The 16,935-nt window shown below is 45.0% G+C and overlaps 1 protein-coding gene across 1 annotated transcript in view; it reads left to right on the top strand.

The window, feature by feature from the left end:
• Window positions 1-15,568, top strand: part of RUVBL1 (RuvB like AAA ATPase 1) — a 28,406-nt gene extending 12,838 nt beyond the window's left edge. Inside the window, exons 4-11 of the mRNA XM_040408594.1 lie at window positions 7,133-7,284; window positions 8,009-8,098; window positions 8,423-8,572; window positions 10,526-10,589; window positions 10,731-10,929; window positions 11,685-11,787; window positions 13,597-13,688; window positions 15,196-15,568. Of these exons, the coding sequence (XP_040264528.1) occupies window positions 7,133-7,284; window positions 8,009-8,098; window positions 8,423-8,572; window positions 10,526-10,589; window positions 10,731-10,929; window positions 11,685-11,787; window positions 13,597-13,688; window positions 15,196-15,355 (1,010 nt within the window). The 3' untranslated portion in view covers window positions 15,356-15,568. The remainder of the gene's footprint in view (window positions 1-7,132; window positions 7,285-8,008; window positions 8,099-8,422; window positions 8,573-10,525; window positions 10,590-10,730; window positions 10,930-11,684; window positions 11,788-13,596; window positions 13,689-15,195) is intronic.
• The last annotated feature ends 1,367 nt before the right edge of the window (window positions 15,569-16,935 follow it).

The raw sequence follows: 16,935 nt of genomic DNA, 5'->3' as shown, positions 1-16,935 counted from the left end.
TTTTTATATGGAATTTTTATATATATATATATATATATATATATATATATATTATTACATACGTCTAAAGTTCGGGTTATCGAAGTATCCCGTTATGGATTCCGCTACCACGGACCATAACGGAATTTAGAATCCATAACTGGATACTTTGATAACCTGAACTCGAACTTTAGATGCTGAACTTAACACAAGTTCGCTCAACACTAGTGCTGAACTTTCTCCATTTATAGACAATTTGTCTTACCGTGGACTGATGAACAGCAAGGCTTTTGGAGATACTTTTATAACTCTTTCCAGCTTTATGCAAGTCAACAATTCTTAATCTTAGGTCTTCTGAGAGCTCTTTTGTGCGAGGCATCATTCACATCAGGCAATGCTTCTTGTGAAAAGCAAACCCAGAACTGGTGTGTATTTTTTATAGGGCAGGGCAGCTGTAACCAACACCTCCAATCTCATCTCATTGATTGGACTCCAGTTGGCTGACACCTCACTCCAATTAGCTCTTGGAGATGTCATTAGTCTAGGGGTTCACATACTTTTTCCACCTGCACTGTGAATGTCTACATGGTGTGTTCAATAAAAACATGGTAACATTTAATTCTTTGTGTGTTATTAGTTTAACCCGACTGTGATTGTCTATTGTTGGGACTTAGATGAAGATCAGATCACATTTTACGACCAATTTGTGCAGAAATCCATATCATTCTAAAGGGTTCACATACTTTTTCTTGCAACTGTATCTTGCAGTCGGGAGGAAATTAAAGGATTGTTCAACTGACTGGCCTATCAGGGAGCATGTGAGACCAGTGTCATCGGAGTGACATTTAGTGATGGAGAGGTGGGACTCGTCATCATCAGTGGGGGTATGAAGGTATTCGTATGTGCATGTAATAGCAGCTCTGCAGGGGAGGTCCATTCTTGGGGTGTTACATGGTGTAATATTTCCCTGGCATAGCTGGAAGACTGGAGATGGTGGGGGAAAAAAAGGAAAGCTAAAGCCTCATTCACACGTCCATGTTCCACCGATGTGTGCTGTACGTCTTCTCCACGTACAGCACACTTCCCCATTTATTGTAATGTGTATATTCACACATCAGCATTTTAGCAGGGTCTGCGCGGTCCATGTTTTAGGAAAGGATGCATGCTCTATTTTGTTTTTTTTGTTTTTTTAAGGGGTTTTCCAAGATTTTCCTCAGGATAGGTCATCAGTATCTGATCGGTTGGCGGTGGTCCCGGGTATCAGACCCCAATCAGCTGTTTGAGAAGGCAGCGGTGTTCCTGTGAGCGCTGCTGACTTCTCTCAGCTCACCAAGCACAGCGCCGTACATTGTATAATGGTTGTGCTTGCTATTGCAGCTCAGCCTCATTCACTTCTGTGACTAAGCTGCTCCTAGGCCACGTGACCGATGAATGTGTGGTCACTCTGCCTAGGAAAAGCAGAGAGAGGGCAGCATAGTTTAGTGACAGACCCCCTGCAATGTCACTTCTGGGCCAGTATTCAGTACTTTTACTGTACTGACAGTCTGAACCTCTCAGTGCACATCAGTGCTACTAGTGACATGAGTCCGATAAGACTTGTGCCCCTACCACTCAGCCTCCTGTAACAAATAAGAAAGGAAGCTGCCAATTATGCCTGGGGGGGGGGGGGGGCACACATATCTCATCGGACTCATGTCACTCGCTACGCTGGCATGCATTGCTAGGTTCGGCCTGTCAGTACTGTAGAAGTGCTGAAATCAGTGGATCTGTCACTATACTATGCTGCAGTCAGCGGGGCCATCATAGTGGAGGCGACAGGTTCCCTTTTAAGGTGAGAATGAACTTGATGATATCCCCATTTGCATTGCATCTATTGCTCTCTGACTATAGTGTCCATCTGTGGAATGACTGACTGGGAGGGAAGTAAATTCTGGGAGTCTCTAAAAATATAAAAATATTTACATCCATGTGACTGATATCTGCCTTTCCTGCACTCTTGTAAGAGGCTTTAGGCCTCATTCACATGAGCAATACGGAAAAAATACAGAAAAAAACTGATGGTTCTGCATGCAATTTTAGGCTACTTTCACACTAGCGTTAATATTTTCCGGTATTGCGATCCGTCATGGGGTCTCAATACTGGGAAAAAACGCTTCCATTTTGTCCCCAGGGACAAAACGTAACTGAACACAACAGAGTGCTCTAAAATGCATTCTGTTCTCATACCAGAGAGCAGCAGTCTGCGGTTTTCTTTCCATCATGGGATGCAGAGCAAGACTGATTCGTCATGACCCATAGTGCAAGTCAATGGCGATGGATCAGTTTTTTTCTGACACAATAGAAAACGGATCCGTCCCCCATTGACTTTCAGTGGAGTTTATGATGAATCCGTCTTGGCCATGTTAAAGATTATACAACCGGATCCGTTCATAACGGATGCAGACGGTTGTATTATCAGTAACGGAAGTGTTTTTGCTGAACCTTGCCTGATCCAGCAAAAACGCTGGTGTGAAAGTAGCCTTACTCAGTTTTGTCTGTGATTTGCTTTCAGCATTTCCGTTTTTCCATCTGGATTGCAGCCGTTTTTTTTTTTTTTTTTTTTTTTTTTTTTTTTTTTTTTTTTACACGGCCCCATTCACTTCTGTGGGGCAAGGGCTGCATGAAAACTGTCAAGCTGGAACGTGCTAAGAGGTTTCCTGAACGCAGAGATGATGCATGAAAAATGTCGCTCATGTGCACAGACGGTCTGACCTATCGAAAATACACAGGTTCGGATGCGATGCGTTCGCTACACGCATCACATGCAGAAGGAAATCTTGTCCGTGTGAAATTAGCATTACGGTTCATGTCCCTTTGATGGTAACTTTATTTAGCAGGAGGGGACTAGACAACCCCTGTCCAAATGTCATTGAGGGAGGGGTTGCCCAGTTCTGGTAGGCTCTAGCCGCTCAGGTATTATGTGAGTGGCCACTATGTCGTCCTACAGTTCCCCCTGCAAAATGAACTATTTGCTGCTGGACCCTGGACGATCTGCCGATAGTCCTTGGGGGGGGGGGGGGGGCTGCATTCTGAAAGGGGTTGTCTAATAAAGATAATCCAGCCGATGGCATTTCAACATCATAAAATCTCTTCCTTATCCGCTGAGAGGCTGTAAGCGGTGGGAGGGGGGGTGGAGGCAATGAGGTGCGAAAAAGGCGGCTATGGACAATTCCGATCGAAGAAGATCACCAGGCCGCCTCTGTTATTGAAATCGCGGGTGATCATTTTCTGAGCCGTGAGTCGCAGCCGAGGAGACAAATCTCCTTCCTTTTAATCCCAGAGTCAAATAAAGCTTGACCTTTTATTGATTTTTATGTGTTTTTTTTTTTCCCCACTGCAAAGAAAGGGGACAGTCCACATTATCTAGTCTTTAAATTCCTGTCAAGTCAGGGGCAGAGAGGGAGGGACGGCGGGAGAAACCTCTGCAGCAGAAATGAAAAGAGAAGCGTCTGCAATATTTCCTTGATGTGATGAAGTTGCCTGTCAGGGATTTGGAAATTTGAACCAACAGATGAAACCTGTGTCATCCCCGTTGTCATTCCCCCAAGATAACAGTCTGAGAGTTAAATCACCGCGAACAGCCGACGCTTTTGTTACCGGGGAACATTCTTTAAATGTCAGCACACGGGAAGGCTCTAAACAAATATTGGATTTACTGAAAGACTGGGGGCAGGGGGGGGATTCTTTTGTGGAATTTTCAATTTCATATACGGATTGGGATTAGGAGAGAGATCGTAATAGGATTCCTCCACCCTGCGTAAATTAAACATCTAATTCGAGCTGCACCTTCAGAGTCCGGAACATATTTAATTGCAGATGTTTCTTCTGCTCGAGTCATTGCAAATCCGGCAAAGGACCGATATAGACTTGTTGACTAGCTGTGAAAAGGATTGTCGCTGCCCCGGAGTTTAAAGAGGTTTCCAAATCTAATATCGTGGATTACAGAATACGAACAATGACACAAGGCGTCCTGACGTACGATCAACGACGGGGTTCTCTTCTATAAAGCGGCACATTTACATAGTGTTTTTTTTTTTTTTTTATAAAAGGTTTGACAGCCGTGACACTAGAACAGGGTTTTCAGCAACCTTCAAAGTACGACTCCCAGAATCCTCTTTTCACTTCTGTGGGAGTTCGAAGAACAGCTAAGTTTGCATGATGGGGGTTGTAGTTTCACAGCAGCTGGAGTGCCGGAGGTTGCTGATTCCTGCTATAGACCATGAAGACAAACATGATCTGCATATGGTATCTACCTTCTGTCTGTCTGTGTGTACACATAGTGATGACGGTTGGCTCCTGCAACAACAAAATCTACACTTGTCTCTATTGATCGACCCCCTAGTGAGCTGCTGGTGATCCTGTGTCCAGGTGGTGCCAGTGTGTACAAGCAGAGCTGCACTGTAAAGCATGGAAACCTAGAGGTCGAAGGCACAGCAGCAGTCTGAACTTTTGATTTTTAGACTACAGCACTAAGAAGTCAGCAAGTATTACCCAAAGAGAGCGACTTCCGTATAAGCCTACTGGATGTGTGCTGGAATCATAAGAAACTTCTGACAAGCCAGATTTCTTGAGTTTTACAGGATGTTGTATTTTTATTTTATTTTTGTGGGTGGTGGTATTTTGCAATAGAAGCAAATCTCCCCCTCCCCCAATAGAATCTATACCTAGATCAGGGATCTGCAACCTTTGGCATCCAGCTGCTGTGAAACTACAACTCCCAGCATGCAAACATGCTCGGCTGTTCTCCCAAGTCCCATAGAAGTGAATGAGGCATTCTGGGAGTTGTAATTTCTGAACATCTGGAGTGGCGAAGGTTGCTGATCTCTGTGCTAGATTGTAAGGGACACCCTTCCAGTGATATTTCTGCAAACCAAGAAAAGTCACTCATCACCACACCCAGTTTACCCAGTGTCTTTGTCATGTTCATTCTGAACACCATATTTCTCAAAGCATCTGCACTGGACATCTGGCGTGGATAAATCCCCTGCATCCTCTTGCACATCATATTTATAGAACTGGCTGCCTGCAGCCACCACTAGGGGGCGCTCAGTGCATAGAATGTGTTCAAATACCATTGAACTCGATGGAAGCTGTAAAAGCTCTTTTACAGCTAGCTAGCTCTAGTGGCAGCTGCAAGAAAATACCATTGGGATCAGGAATAAGAAGTTGAGGGCCAGACCCCATTACAGTGGTGTGCTTTGCTTCCATGGTGGATACACCACCGGGGATGGGATGTATCCGGTCTCCTGTCTTGTATCTGCCTCGCCATCTCTTGGTAGACTGCTGTATTCTGACAGCCGTGACACTTAGATTACATTCCTTGCTGTCTCTTCTCCCGCTCCGTCTCCTTTTGCTGGCGGTGGCTCCATCACTTCTCCTTTATGACCGTCCATTAATGCCTGTATTCATTATGGGGGACTCTTCCTAATCTGATCTCCCTGCTCCGTTTACTCGGCGAGACTGTGCCCTAGAGGACGGCGAATAAAAGTGAAATACGGGGCGGCCCCGGTGATGTTTGAACGACGCAGAGGAGGCATTTGCGACGCTCCTTATGTTTCTCTCCTTCGCGCATGGATTATTCTTTTTGCAGGAATACAAGTTATTTTCTTCCTCTCCACAAGGGCAGCCGAAAATTGTGTTTGCCACTGATTTAAACCTCTTTCAAGTGTTTGCAATGAATTGTCTCTTGGAGGCCAGCCCGCCATCTTATAACTGCAGTGGTAACTCGGACGTCGAGGTCTCGTTATCATGTTTGTCTAAATAAGCCGGGGTTCAGATTAAGGCGTAAAAATGGCGATATTAACTCTGCGAATACCCGAGTGTAAGCCTTGGGTCAGTTTAGGGAGCACCCGACGTGTGCGGGTGTAGTTAAGACAACGAGCAATTCACCCCATGGTATGTGTCCATGTATACAGCATAGGGGCGAGCAGAAAACCCCATAGACTGTTTCTCATGGTCCCAGTTTGCCGTTTATGAAAACTACTGGTCAGAGTGATGAGAACTTGGGTTTTCAGTATGGGGAAGGGAATAAAGCTGCTTTGGCCTCCCTTTTGGTTTGGTCAGAGGAGGTGTTATCTAGTTGTGGGGTCCCACATGGAGGCCCAACGTGTGTCAGTTGCAGCCGAAAACTGTGGGTCAGCGCAGTTTGCAAATTAATTGGGGGAAAACGGTTTTATAATAGTTTTATCCAAACTACACAGCTAATTCATTTCTTTGCAGATCGCTCTTACCTGGGCTTTTGGCCATAGCTCAACAGCTGCTACCTGGGACTTCACCCATTAAACTATCACCTGTCTCATCAGAGGCCCTAACACACGCAAACAGTGCGGTTGTGTCGCAACCGCGGTGGGCACCAATTAAAGTAATGAGGGCTGCACTGTTCAGTTGGTCAGCACCCTCAATATCGCATAGTCCTTTAAGGGGTTATGCTGTGATTAATGTAAAAAATGAGACTAGATTTATATCAAGCTGGCAGCTCATGGAGTGTGCCCTTTCTGCTGCAGCTAAGGGACCTGTTCTTATTGCAGCATCTCTCTTCCTATCACAGTTCCAGGAGGTAGTTGAAGGATGGAACAGAGCATGTGCGTCCACCTCAGTAAGGTGGACAGAGAAATAAAACAAACAGCAGGTGGCGCTATACAGATACATTTTATTGAACAACTCGCTGGCTACATGCAATTACAAAAGTATTCAGATCCAGGAGCTGGTTTGAAAACTACAGAATATTTTTGTGGGACTACCTCTACCAGTACGGTGCGGTCCTCATTAGTTTAATTAGGCCTGCATGGTATCCGGCCCTGCCGTATGGTCCTACCTTAAGGGTGCTTTCACATGCCACGCATATTTTGTTGCAGACATTTTTGGGATTTAATATTAGTTGCAGTCATCTGAAAGGGGTTCTCATGGTGGGGGAGCACATGGGTGAATGGACCTGATTTTCACTTGCAGAAATGTCTGCAATGAAATCGGCCGCATGTGAAGGGGCCCTTTAGGCTGCTGCTTAATCCCTCTTTTAATCCATGCTTTACACTGCTCCTCTGCTTCATCGGAACGTTGAGTTCTTCATTCTTTGCCCTTTTTCCTGTAATAAAGTCTAAATGCTTCTTTCCTGCAGGTCTGAGAATCCGAGAAACGAAGGAAGTGTATGAAGGAGAGGTGACGGAACTGACCCCCTGTGAGACTGAGAATCCAATGGGAGGCTACGGCAAAACTATCAGTCACGTCATTATAGGCCTGAAAACAGCCAAAGGAACCAAACAGTTAAAGGTGCGTTGTATTCATTGTATGCTTACTGACTGATGGTACAATCTGTGTGGTTAAAGGGTTGACTCCCAGTCCAGACCCCTTGATTAGTGTTGAGCGAAGCGAGCTTTCGGATGCTTCTTCCAAAGTAGTTTCGTTCAAAACTTCGGAATAATACTGTATGGAGATTAGTCTCCATACAGTATTAGAATGTATGGGCTCCGGTGAGCCAAAGTTAGTTATTCAGAAAGTCTGTGACTTTGTTGAATACCTTCAGTAATAGTTCAGTTTCAAGTTTTAGGCTCCATTCCCACGTCTGCAATTCTGTTTCACATTTTGCGGAACGGAATTGCGGACTCATTCATTTCCTTGGGGCCGCATGATGTGCTGCCCGGACATGGAAATGTGGACCAGCACTTCCGGATCTGCAATTCTGATCCTGAAAAAATAGAACATGTCTTATTCTGGTTCGCAATTGCCGGCGATGTGCGGTCCGCAAAATACAGAATGCACATTGCCGGTCTTCGTGTTTTGCGGATCCGTGTATCCGCAAAACACACACGGATGTGTGACTGGAGCCTTAAAGTGTTTTTCCACTTTGAAAATCAATTGCAAAAGTTATTCAACGAAGTCACGCACGAATTTGTGTCCAACTTCGGCTGATCAGAGCATTCAGGTGAAAGGGGCCGTAATACCAGATAAAGGAGACTGTCAAGGTGTTAATTGCCTTATGTTTGTTTCTATTTAGCTGGATCCCAGCATCTATGAAAGTCTACAGAAGGAGCGGGTGGAAGTTGGGGATGTCATCTACATTGAAGCAAACAGTGGAGCCGTAAAGGTAAGTCTCTTGAATCCTGTGTACAGCCTATAGTTTCACTGCACGCTTCTAACAGACCTAAAATAACACCCAACCAAACCAATTTATATAATCGAAACCTCTTTTATGTATTTGATTTTTATATGATCAGACATCGCTACTTTCATGAGGATAAGAAGGTTTTTGCAGGTTGGAGCTTGTGATATAAACTTTCAGCAAATCTAAAATTGGGAAGCGAGTCCTCGCTGCCTGCCATCAGCAGCCTGTCAGTCAGGGATTTGGCAGCCGCCCTCGCAGCACACCTGCTTCCCTTTCACTAACTCGCCTTCTGTCCCCACTGCACAGAGGCAGGGCAGGTGTGACACCTATGCCACAGAGTTTGACCTTGAAGCGGAGGAGTACGTGCCCTTGCCAAAGGGCGATGTCCATAAGAAGAAAGAGGTGATTCAGGACGTCACGCTCCATGACCTGGATGTGGCCAATGCAAGACCTCAGGTAAGTTGAGTTTGCAGCTGCCTAATATTATCAGGAGGTGCAGAGTTAGGCCAGTTTCACACAAGTATATTCAGTCTGGGAGACGCTGTATTTCCCGGGATGAACATTGCTTCTGTGGCGCAAACTCATGGCATTATAATGTTTTATAATACTGTTGGTTCCTGCCCAATCTTATGTGATGAGAATTAAGCTCATGAAGGTTGTCTAGGATGTTGATGGCAAAGGAAATGAACACCTTGACAGTCTCCTATGTCTGGCTTTACAGGATAATCGATCAACAGCAGATCGATGAGGTGCTGATACCCCACACCCCTACCGATCAGCTGTTACCGTGTAGTGAGTGGAGATAGGAACTGCTGCGCTGCTCCCACTGAAGTGATTGGTAACCAGCTCCATCCAGTACACAATGGACGGAGCTGTGTAGTCCCAACGTTGGTGTTACAAGATCTGATATTGGTTGCCTATACTGGGGATAGGCTGTTAGAATCCTGGACAACTCCTTTAAATTAGCATTCCTAATTGGAGTGCATCTTACTGTGCAGGATATATATAACCTGATGTTCACTGGTATCAACCACTTCAGGCTAGGAACTTTAGTACTCTGTAGTTTACGTTAAAAGTTCCCCATCTCTGCATTTATGGTTACAAGGGATCGACCGATTATCGGTTTTACCGCTATCGGCCGATATTCAGGATTTTGAACGTTATCGGCATTTATTTTGCCGATATACCAATAACGTATTGGGAACACAGAACGCGCTGCTGTCAGCGCTCTCTGTGTTCCCTCAGCAGCACAGGGGAGTAGGAAGCAGTGTCTCCCTCCCCCCTGTGATGCTGCTGCCGCCAATTAGAGGAGAGAGGATAAAAGAAGGGGAGGGGCTGTGGCCACCGCTCCACCAATGAAGATAAGTCTTTCATTAATTCATATACAGGAGGCGGGAGCTGGCTGCAGAATCACATAGCCGGCTCCCGACCTCTATGAGTGGTAGCTGCGATCTGCGGTAGTTAACCCCTTAGGTGCCGCGGATCACAGCTACCACTCATAGAGGTCGGGAGCCGGCTATGTGATTCTGCATCCAGCTCCCGCCTCCTGTATATGAATTAATGCAAGACTTATCTTCATTGGTGGCGCAGTGCGCCCAAGCCCCCCAGTATTAATCATTGGTGGCGCAGTGCGCCCCCCACCCCCATCCCAGTATTAAAAACATTGGTGGCGCAGTGCGCCCCCCCCCCCCCCCACCCATTATTAATCATTGGTGGCAGTGGCCACAGGATCCCCTCTCCCCTGCTCCTCCGATCGGAGCCCAAGCTGTGTAATCCTTGGGCTCCGATCGGTTACCATGGCAGCCAGGACGCTCCTGAAGCCCTGGCTGCCAAGTTCAGCTCCATGCTGCTGTGTGCACAAAGCACAGAGCAGCAGGGACAGTGTGAGATCCTATTCACCCTGATAGAGATCTATCAGGGTGAATAGGACAAGGGTTCTAGTCCCTAAGGGGGCTAAAAGTTAGTAAAAAAAAATATTAAGTATAAATGAAAAAGAAAGATTTACAAAAATAAATAAAAATACACGTTAACAATAAACATTAATTTTCAGCAGATTTGTGTAGGAATTATTTTTTTTTTTCAAGAATGAAAATTCCCAGAATATCGGTATAAATTATCGGCTATCAGCCTGACGGTTCACAAATTATCGGTATCGGCCCTAAAAAATAAATAACGGTCGATCCCTAATGGTTACCCCCAGAAACCTTTTCCATACATAAATGTGAACATTATCAGTCCTTCTTATAGTTCTGTGACTATATGTTTGATAGCCCATTAACCTTTTCATGAGAGAATGGATTAAGCAGTAAATTCATAGAATAAGGCAATTAGAATAGGCTGCATATATGCTGCACATCCACTATGGTGCTAAACCTTTATACTTCTGTTTTTATATTAATCATAATAAAGGGTGGACAAGACATTCTGTCTATGATGGGTCAATTGATGAAGCCAAAGAAAACTGAAATCACAGGTACGTGTCTTTGCTGTCTGGGGTAATCTTCCTAAATGTGAAGAGGGAATTGTAGAAATGGGTGGAATTGCTCTTTCTTGGGTGCTTACAGTAAATATCTGATTTGCAGCACAAGGATATAACTTCTTGCTTCTTTCCTAGATAAACTGAGAGGTGAAATCAACAAAGTGGTGAACAAATACATTGACCAGGGCATTGCAGAGCTGGTGCCCGGGGTGCTGTTCATTGATGAAGTTCACATGCTGGACATCGAATGTTTTACTTACCTCCACCGAGCCCTGGAGTCATCACTCGCTCCCATTGTCATCTTTGCTACTAATCGAGGCAACTGCGTTGTTAGGTACTGAATGCTTCTTGATGCTTATGTCGGACACAGAAATCGTCTTTACTTGTTGACAGTTGAGAAAGGTTAAAGGGGTTTCCCTGCTGTGTAAGATATGCCATCATTTTACGATTAGTTGGGCTCTGACCTCTGGTATCCCCAGTGATCCTGAGAATAAGGGTCCATTCACACATCCGTATCCGTAAAACACGGACGCCGGCAATGTGCGTTCCGCATTTTGCGGACCGCACATCGCTGGCACTATAATAGAAAATGCCTAATCTTGTCTGCAATTGCGGACAAGAATAGGACATGTTCTATTTTTTTTCGGGAATGGAAGTGCGGATCCGCATTTCCGGATTCGGACAGCACATAGTGTGGCCCCATAGAAATGAATGGGTCCGCAATTCCGTTCCGCAAAATGCGGAACAGAATTGCGGACGTGTGAATGGACCCTAAAGTAGGTTAAGTCAGTGCTGCGCCCCTTAAGTTTTGCCCTCGCAGCAGTACCCTTTCCATCCCCATTCATTTGAATAAAGCTGTTCAGCAGTTACCTGCTGAGCCACTGGTGTGCAGGAAAAACTGAAGGTGATCACAGCATTACTCCTGTTCTGCAGCCCCTTCGTTTTCCAGATTGGTGGTGGTCCCAGAGGTCGGAGCCTCACTGACCATAAAGTGATAACATAAAGTACTGATATGCCATCACTTTAGAACATGGAAATAGCCCTTTAAGATTAGCCCACGATGTTATATAATTCTGTGATTTATTGCAGGGGCACTGAAGATGTGGTTTCCCCTCATGGGATCCCTCTGGATCTGCTAGACAGAGTGATGATTATCCGCACCATGCTGTACACACCACAGGAAATGAAGCAGGTGAGAAATATTATGTTCCTTATTACAGGTTCTTATTTCAGAGAGCTGTATGAGAGCGTATTTACACACGTCATATAGAAAAATTGCTGAAATTTTTGCAACGAATTACTGCGTATGAATATACCATAAGTATATGTATTATTCTACTGACGCCATCTGTAATATATCTGCAAAAAAAATAAAAATACATTTCCTGCAGCCTTAGGATATATTCACACATGGCAGATTTGTTGCAGACATTTGCTTCTCTGTGATTCCTGTATTCACATACTGGGTTATATTTATACAATTCCCTGATATAATTATTGAAGTGGCTCCAGAGCCGAACTGTAAAGGTGTTGTCCTATTTCCACCTGAAATAAAGAATAGGTAAGTACTTATCTGACAGATCCCGTACCAGTTCTCCCGGCGGGGCTCTGTTTTCCCAACTGCAGTGGTGATGCCATGTCTACAACATATGACTGCTGCAGTCATATGTGAGGTCTCATCTCTGCAGCTGGGTATGAGGAGCCTGACTGGAGCGTCGGTTTGTATCTGTCAGGTAAATACTTACCCGTTCTTTATTTCAGGTGGATCCTGTTCCGCCTAAAACTAGACAACTCCTACAAAGGGGTTGTCTGTTTTACGAAATTGATGACCTATCCCCAGGATACGTAATCAATATCAGATCCACGGGGGTCTGACTCCCCGCAAGCGCTGCGTTCTCCTCACTGCTTACCAGATCTCCATCGATATTACAGCTCCTCTGTCCCAGTCTCTTGAATGGGAAGGAGCAGTTGTAGTTACTCCCATTCAAACAGCTGATCGGTGTGGGTGCTGGATTCAGACGCCCGCCAATCTGATATTGATAGGTCATCAATATCAGAAACCAGACAACCCCTTTTAAGGCATGTTTGATACGTCTGTCTCCCTTTTACATCTGTAAAAAAAAAAAACAAAAAAAAAAAACTGCAGCATTTCATCCGTAAAGGATCGTTTTTGGTCTTGTCATCCGTTTTTCATATGCACTGCTTAGTCTGAAAAAGATTTCCAGAGCGTCTCCAACCATGAAATCCGTTGACAGAACATAGATGCCATTTGTGTTCTGTTGGTGGTATCCATGACCCACAGACTTCAATGGGCATGTTCCTCAGTCTGTGGGAAAACAAGTGTGTGAATAAACGCACTGAAATCAGTGGATCTGTGTGTTGTCTGTGATTCACCAATCCGTGAAGAAGCTCTAAATGGTTAAGGAGAGAGCATTAGGATTCTGTAAATGAATCAAAAGTCCTGGCATTTATTCTCGTTTCTCAGGTGGCTGTCTGTAAAGTTTCTGGAGCGGTCACACGCCGTCTACTTGTTGTGCGTTCCCAGTTTTAATTTAAGCAGGCGCCTCCTGCTATCTTGTTTACAGAGCTGCCAAAGTGAAAAATACCTGTATTATATGAGACTTGCTATCTCAGCAGTACAACACACAATACCATTATCCAGACTCTACCCCTTATCACTCAGCAGTGCGAACTGGCGTCTTGGCGTACGGTGCCAGCTCTATGCTTATTATGTGCAGCACCTTGTCACTGTGTCCTACAATATTAGGAAGATCATCAGCTTGGCCTTGCATCCATTTTATTGGCTGCTAATTAGATGGGCTAATTAAACCACCCTGATGAGAAAAAAAAGTACACCAGGCAGGAGTTGTAGGTTTAATTATCAAAGGTACGTTCTAAGATGCCAATGAGATCTGATGAAAAACAAATCCTTCCCAAAGTCATGGCGCCGTTCAGAATAATTGTGTGGGATAACGGTTTCTTATTTGGTCTCTTGTTTCAGATTATAAAGATTCGTGCGCAGACCGAAGGGATTAACATTAGCGAGGAAGCCTTGAATCACTTGGGAGAGATCGGCACCAAGACAACATTAAGGTAAATGATGTGTAAGCTCTGCCGGTCATTCTTCTCATCTCGGAGAGGGCACTAAAGGACGGACCATCTGAGGACCGTCTGAGTTGGACCTCACAGCTCAGGTAGATAGATGCCAGCTGTCAGGTATCCCAACAGCACAGGTGCATTACCCTCCACATCTGATGACATTAAGGCCGCCAAGTGATTCTTTACCTCCAGGAAAGGAGGTCCGTTGAAGTGGTGTAATTTTATAAACCCAATGTTTCCTGACACAGATTCTAGAAGCAGTGTCATGGCTGCTCCCCCATTTTTGCCAAATCTCTAACAAATTCTTTAAAATCTGAGTTCACCGTTGCTGAGTTAACACCGCAGGATGAGGACGCTTGTCCTTGAGGTTTTATGTAGCTTTAGGCCTCATGCACACGACCGTTCGGGTCCGCATCCAAGCCACAGTTTTTGCGGCTCGGGTGCAAACCCATTCACTTCAATGGGGCCGCAAAAGATGCGGACAGCACTCCGTGTGGTGTCCGCATCCGTTGCTCCGTTCCGAGGCCCCGCAAAAAAAATATAGCATGTCCTATTCTTGTCCATTTGCGGACAAGAATAGTCATTTCTACAATGGGCAGACCGCAAAAAACGGAACGGTCGTGTGCATGAGGCCTTACCATGAGGACAAGCATGCTGATCGTGTTGATCACACTGGCGCAGCATAGATGACCAGTAAAACGGCTGTAATACACAGCAGCCGCCCCATTCTAACGGCCCTTTCACGTGCGTATTCCGCGCGGGTGCAATGCGTGATGCGAACGCATTGCGCCCGCACGGAATCTGGACCCATTCATTTCAATAGAGCTGTGTACATGTGCGTTTGGTTTTCACCCATCACTTGTGCGTTGCGTGAAAATCGCAGCATGTTCTATATTCTGCGTTTTTCACGCAACGCTGGCCCCATAGAAGTGAATGGAGCTGCGTGAAAATCGCATCCGCAAGCGAGTGTTTTTCACGGATGGTTGCTAAGAGATATTGTTTGTATACATTCAGTTTATCAAGCGTGCAAAATGCATCAAAACGCATTGCACCCGCGTGATAAAAACGCGATCGCAGGTAAAACGAAATGACTTTGCCTGCAAAATAGCGCATTTTTCACTGAACGCATTTTTCACCTTCATGACCACCTATTATTAGTCAGCTATTTGATTGGCGAGATGTACTGCTTCCCCTTCCGTATAGTGGCTTCTGCGGTGCTGGACCCATGGCTGCTGGATCATTTTTTAAAAAGGGGTTTGTCACTATGAATGCACACGGACAAACCATACCAATAAAATGGCAAGTCTTGCTGCCATTTTCTACCGTGGTTTGCCTTCATGCATTCATTCCCTATGATCTTGCCCTAATAATGAGGCATCAGCTCCCTAAGGTGAAACAAACATATATATTTTTTTTTTATGTATTTATTTTTATTTCTAATGAATATTCTAGTCCAATTTTCATCACTTACCTCAACAAATCCCACCCTGTGCCCCGGCAGGTACTCTGTACAGCTGCTGACCCCGGCCAACCTCCTCGCCAAAATCAACGGCAAAGACAGCATTGAAAAGGAGCACGTGGAAGAAATCAACGAACTGTTCTACGATGCAAAATCATCTGCTAAAATATTGGCTGAGCAACAAGAGAAGTACATGAAGTAAACGATCAAGAAGTACAGCTGCATAGCCCGAGATTTAGTCCGCCATCATCTGTGATATATTGAACTGGTTTCGTGAACTGAAAATACCTGGGAAGACCCCAGAGAGCGGCTGTGGGGGAAGGGGGGGGGAGTGAACTTGGTAGAATATATTTAATTTGTAATTTTTCTGGTTGGAAAAATTTTATATTGAAACATAAAAGAACAAAAAAAAATGTAAATATATTTTAATTTTTTTTCCCGCCCCTTCCCATGATCTGTATACTAAAATCCATTGAGTCATGTAAGGTAGTAATGAGAAGAGAAATGGTTGCAAAGCAAATCTGGCACCAGCCCCTTTAAAACATACAAAGTAGCCTGCGCCGGGCCTGCGAGTATAACGGATGAGATGGAGCTGGAGTGATGCTTTCAGGAGTTTGTTATTCCCTGGCACCTGTGCAATTATCAAATCCATCTCCGCAGTGAAGTTTTTACAACCAAATTGCCAAAGGCTGGTAAGAAGCCGTCCGATTCATTATGTGCGGGGAAGCAGGGCCCTGCCGAAAAAGGACGTATTAGTTACATCTTATCAGGCTGACACCTAATCTAGCAACAATTACAGCAGACACATATATTCTGAAATTTCAATTTCGGGGACTGAAGAAAAAAAATGTTAAGATGGTGGCGGAGGTGAGGGAGGCTGGAACAGCCTGAGGATTTTGCATAGAGTAAGTGGGAGCGATGCTATAGGTGGGCAGCTGGGAAATAAAACGTGTATATATTATCCTCTGAGGAAAATGGAACGTCTGCTGATGGACGAGGCAGCCTCCTCATTAGTTTTGTGCTTGTAGGAGGAGGAGGATTACGGCAGCGTCCCTTTTTGCATTGTGATGTAGCGCCCCTTCATCCTAAACCTGCATCCAACACGTGGACAGAATTTTTTAATCAGTTCCATAGCTGGCTTTACAGGTGTTATCCCAGGATTAAAGGGGTTCTGCAGTTCTTTTAAACTGATCTATCTAGAGGATAGATCATCAGCCTCTGATCGGCGGGGGTCCGACACCCGGGACCCCCGCCGATCAGCTGTTTGAGAAGGCAGCGTCACGACTAGTATCAATGGCCTGGGCGGGGCTAATCTCTGTTCACTTGAATGGAGCTTAGCCGCAGCCAGGCCAGTGATACTACTCCCTGTTTACCGCAGGCCCAGTGACAAGGCCATGGCGCTGCTGCCTTCTCAAACAGCTGATCGGCAGGGGTCCTGGGCGTCTGATCCACAGGATAGGTAATCAGTTTAAAAGAACTGCAGAACCCCTTTTAATGTAAACAATTAAAATCAGACATCATACAGTACATGACGACAATCTCTTTCTAACAAATCTAGAACCAGCCCTGTACCTCACATGGATCCAGAGATCTCCACATTCACTGCTTCAATTGCTCTGCTAGATTTTGTTCAAGCTGGCCGCTTGGGGGGTGTCCTTTCTACTGCTGGTGTCTGTGCTTCCATCTCAGTGAGCAGGACAAAAGAAATTAGAAATAAAGCAAACAGCAGGTGGCGCTGTACAGATACATTTTTATTACGTGCAATTACAAAAGTATTCAGAT

This window comes from Bufo bufo, chromosome 9 (genome assembly GCF_905171765.1).
Source record: "Bufo bufo chromosome 9, aBufBuf1.1, whole genome shotgun sequence".
In the NCBI taxonomy this organism is placed as follows: domain Eukaryota; kingdom Metazoa; phylum Chordata; class Amphibia; order Anura; family Bufonidae; genus Bufo; species Bufo bufo.
The sequence above is the reverse complement of the archived record's forward strand: the minus strand, read 5'-3'. Positions and strand labels throughout refer to the sequence as shown.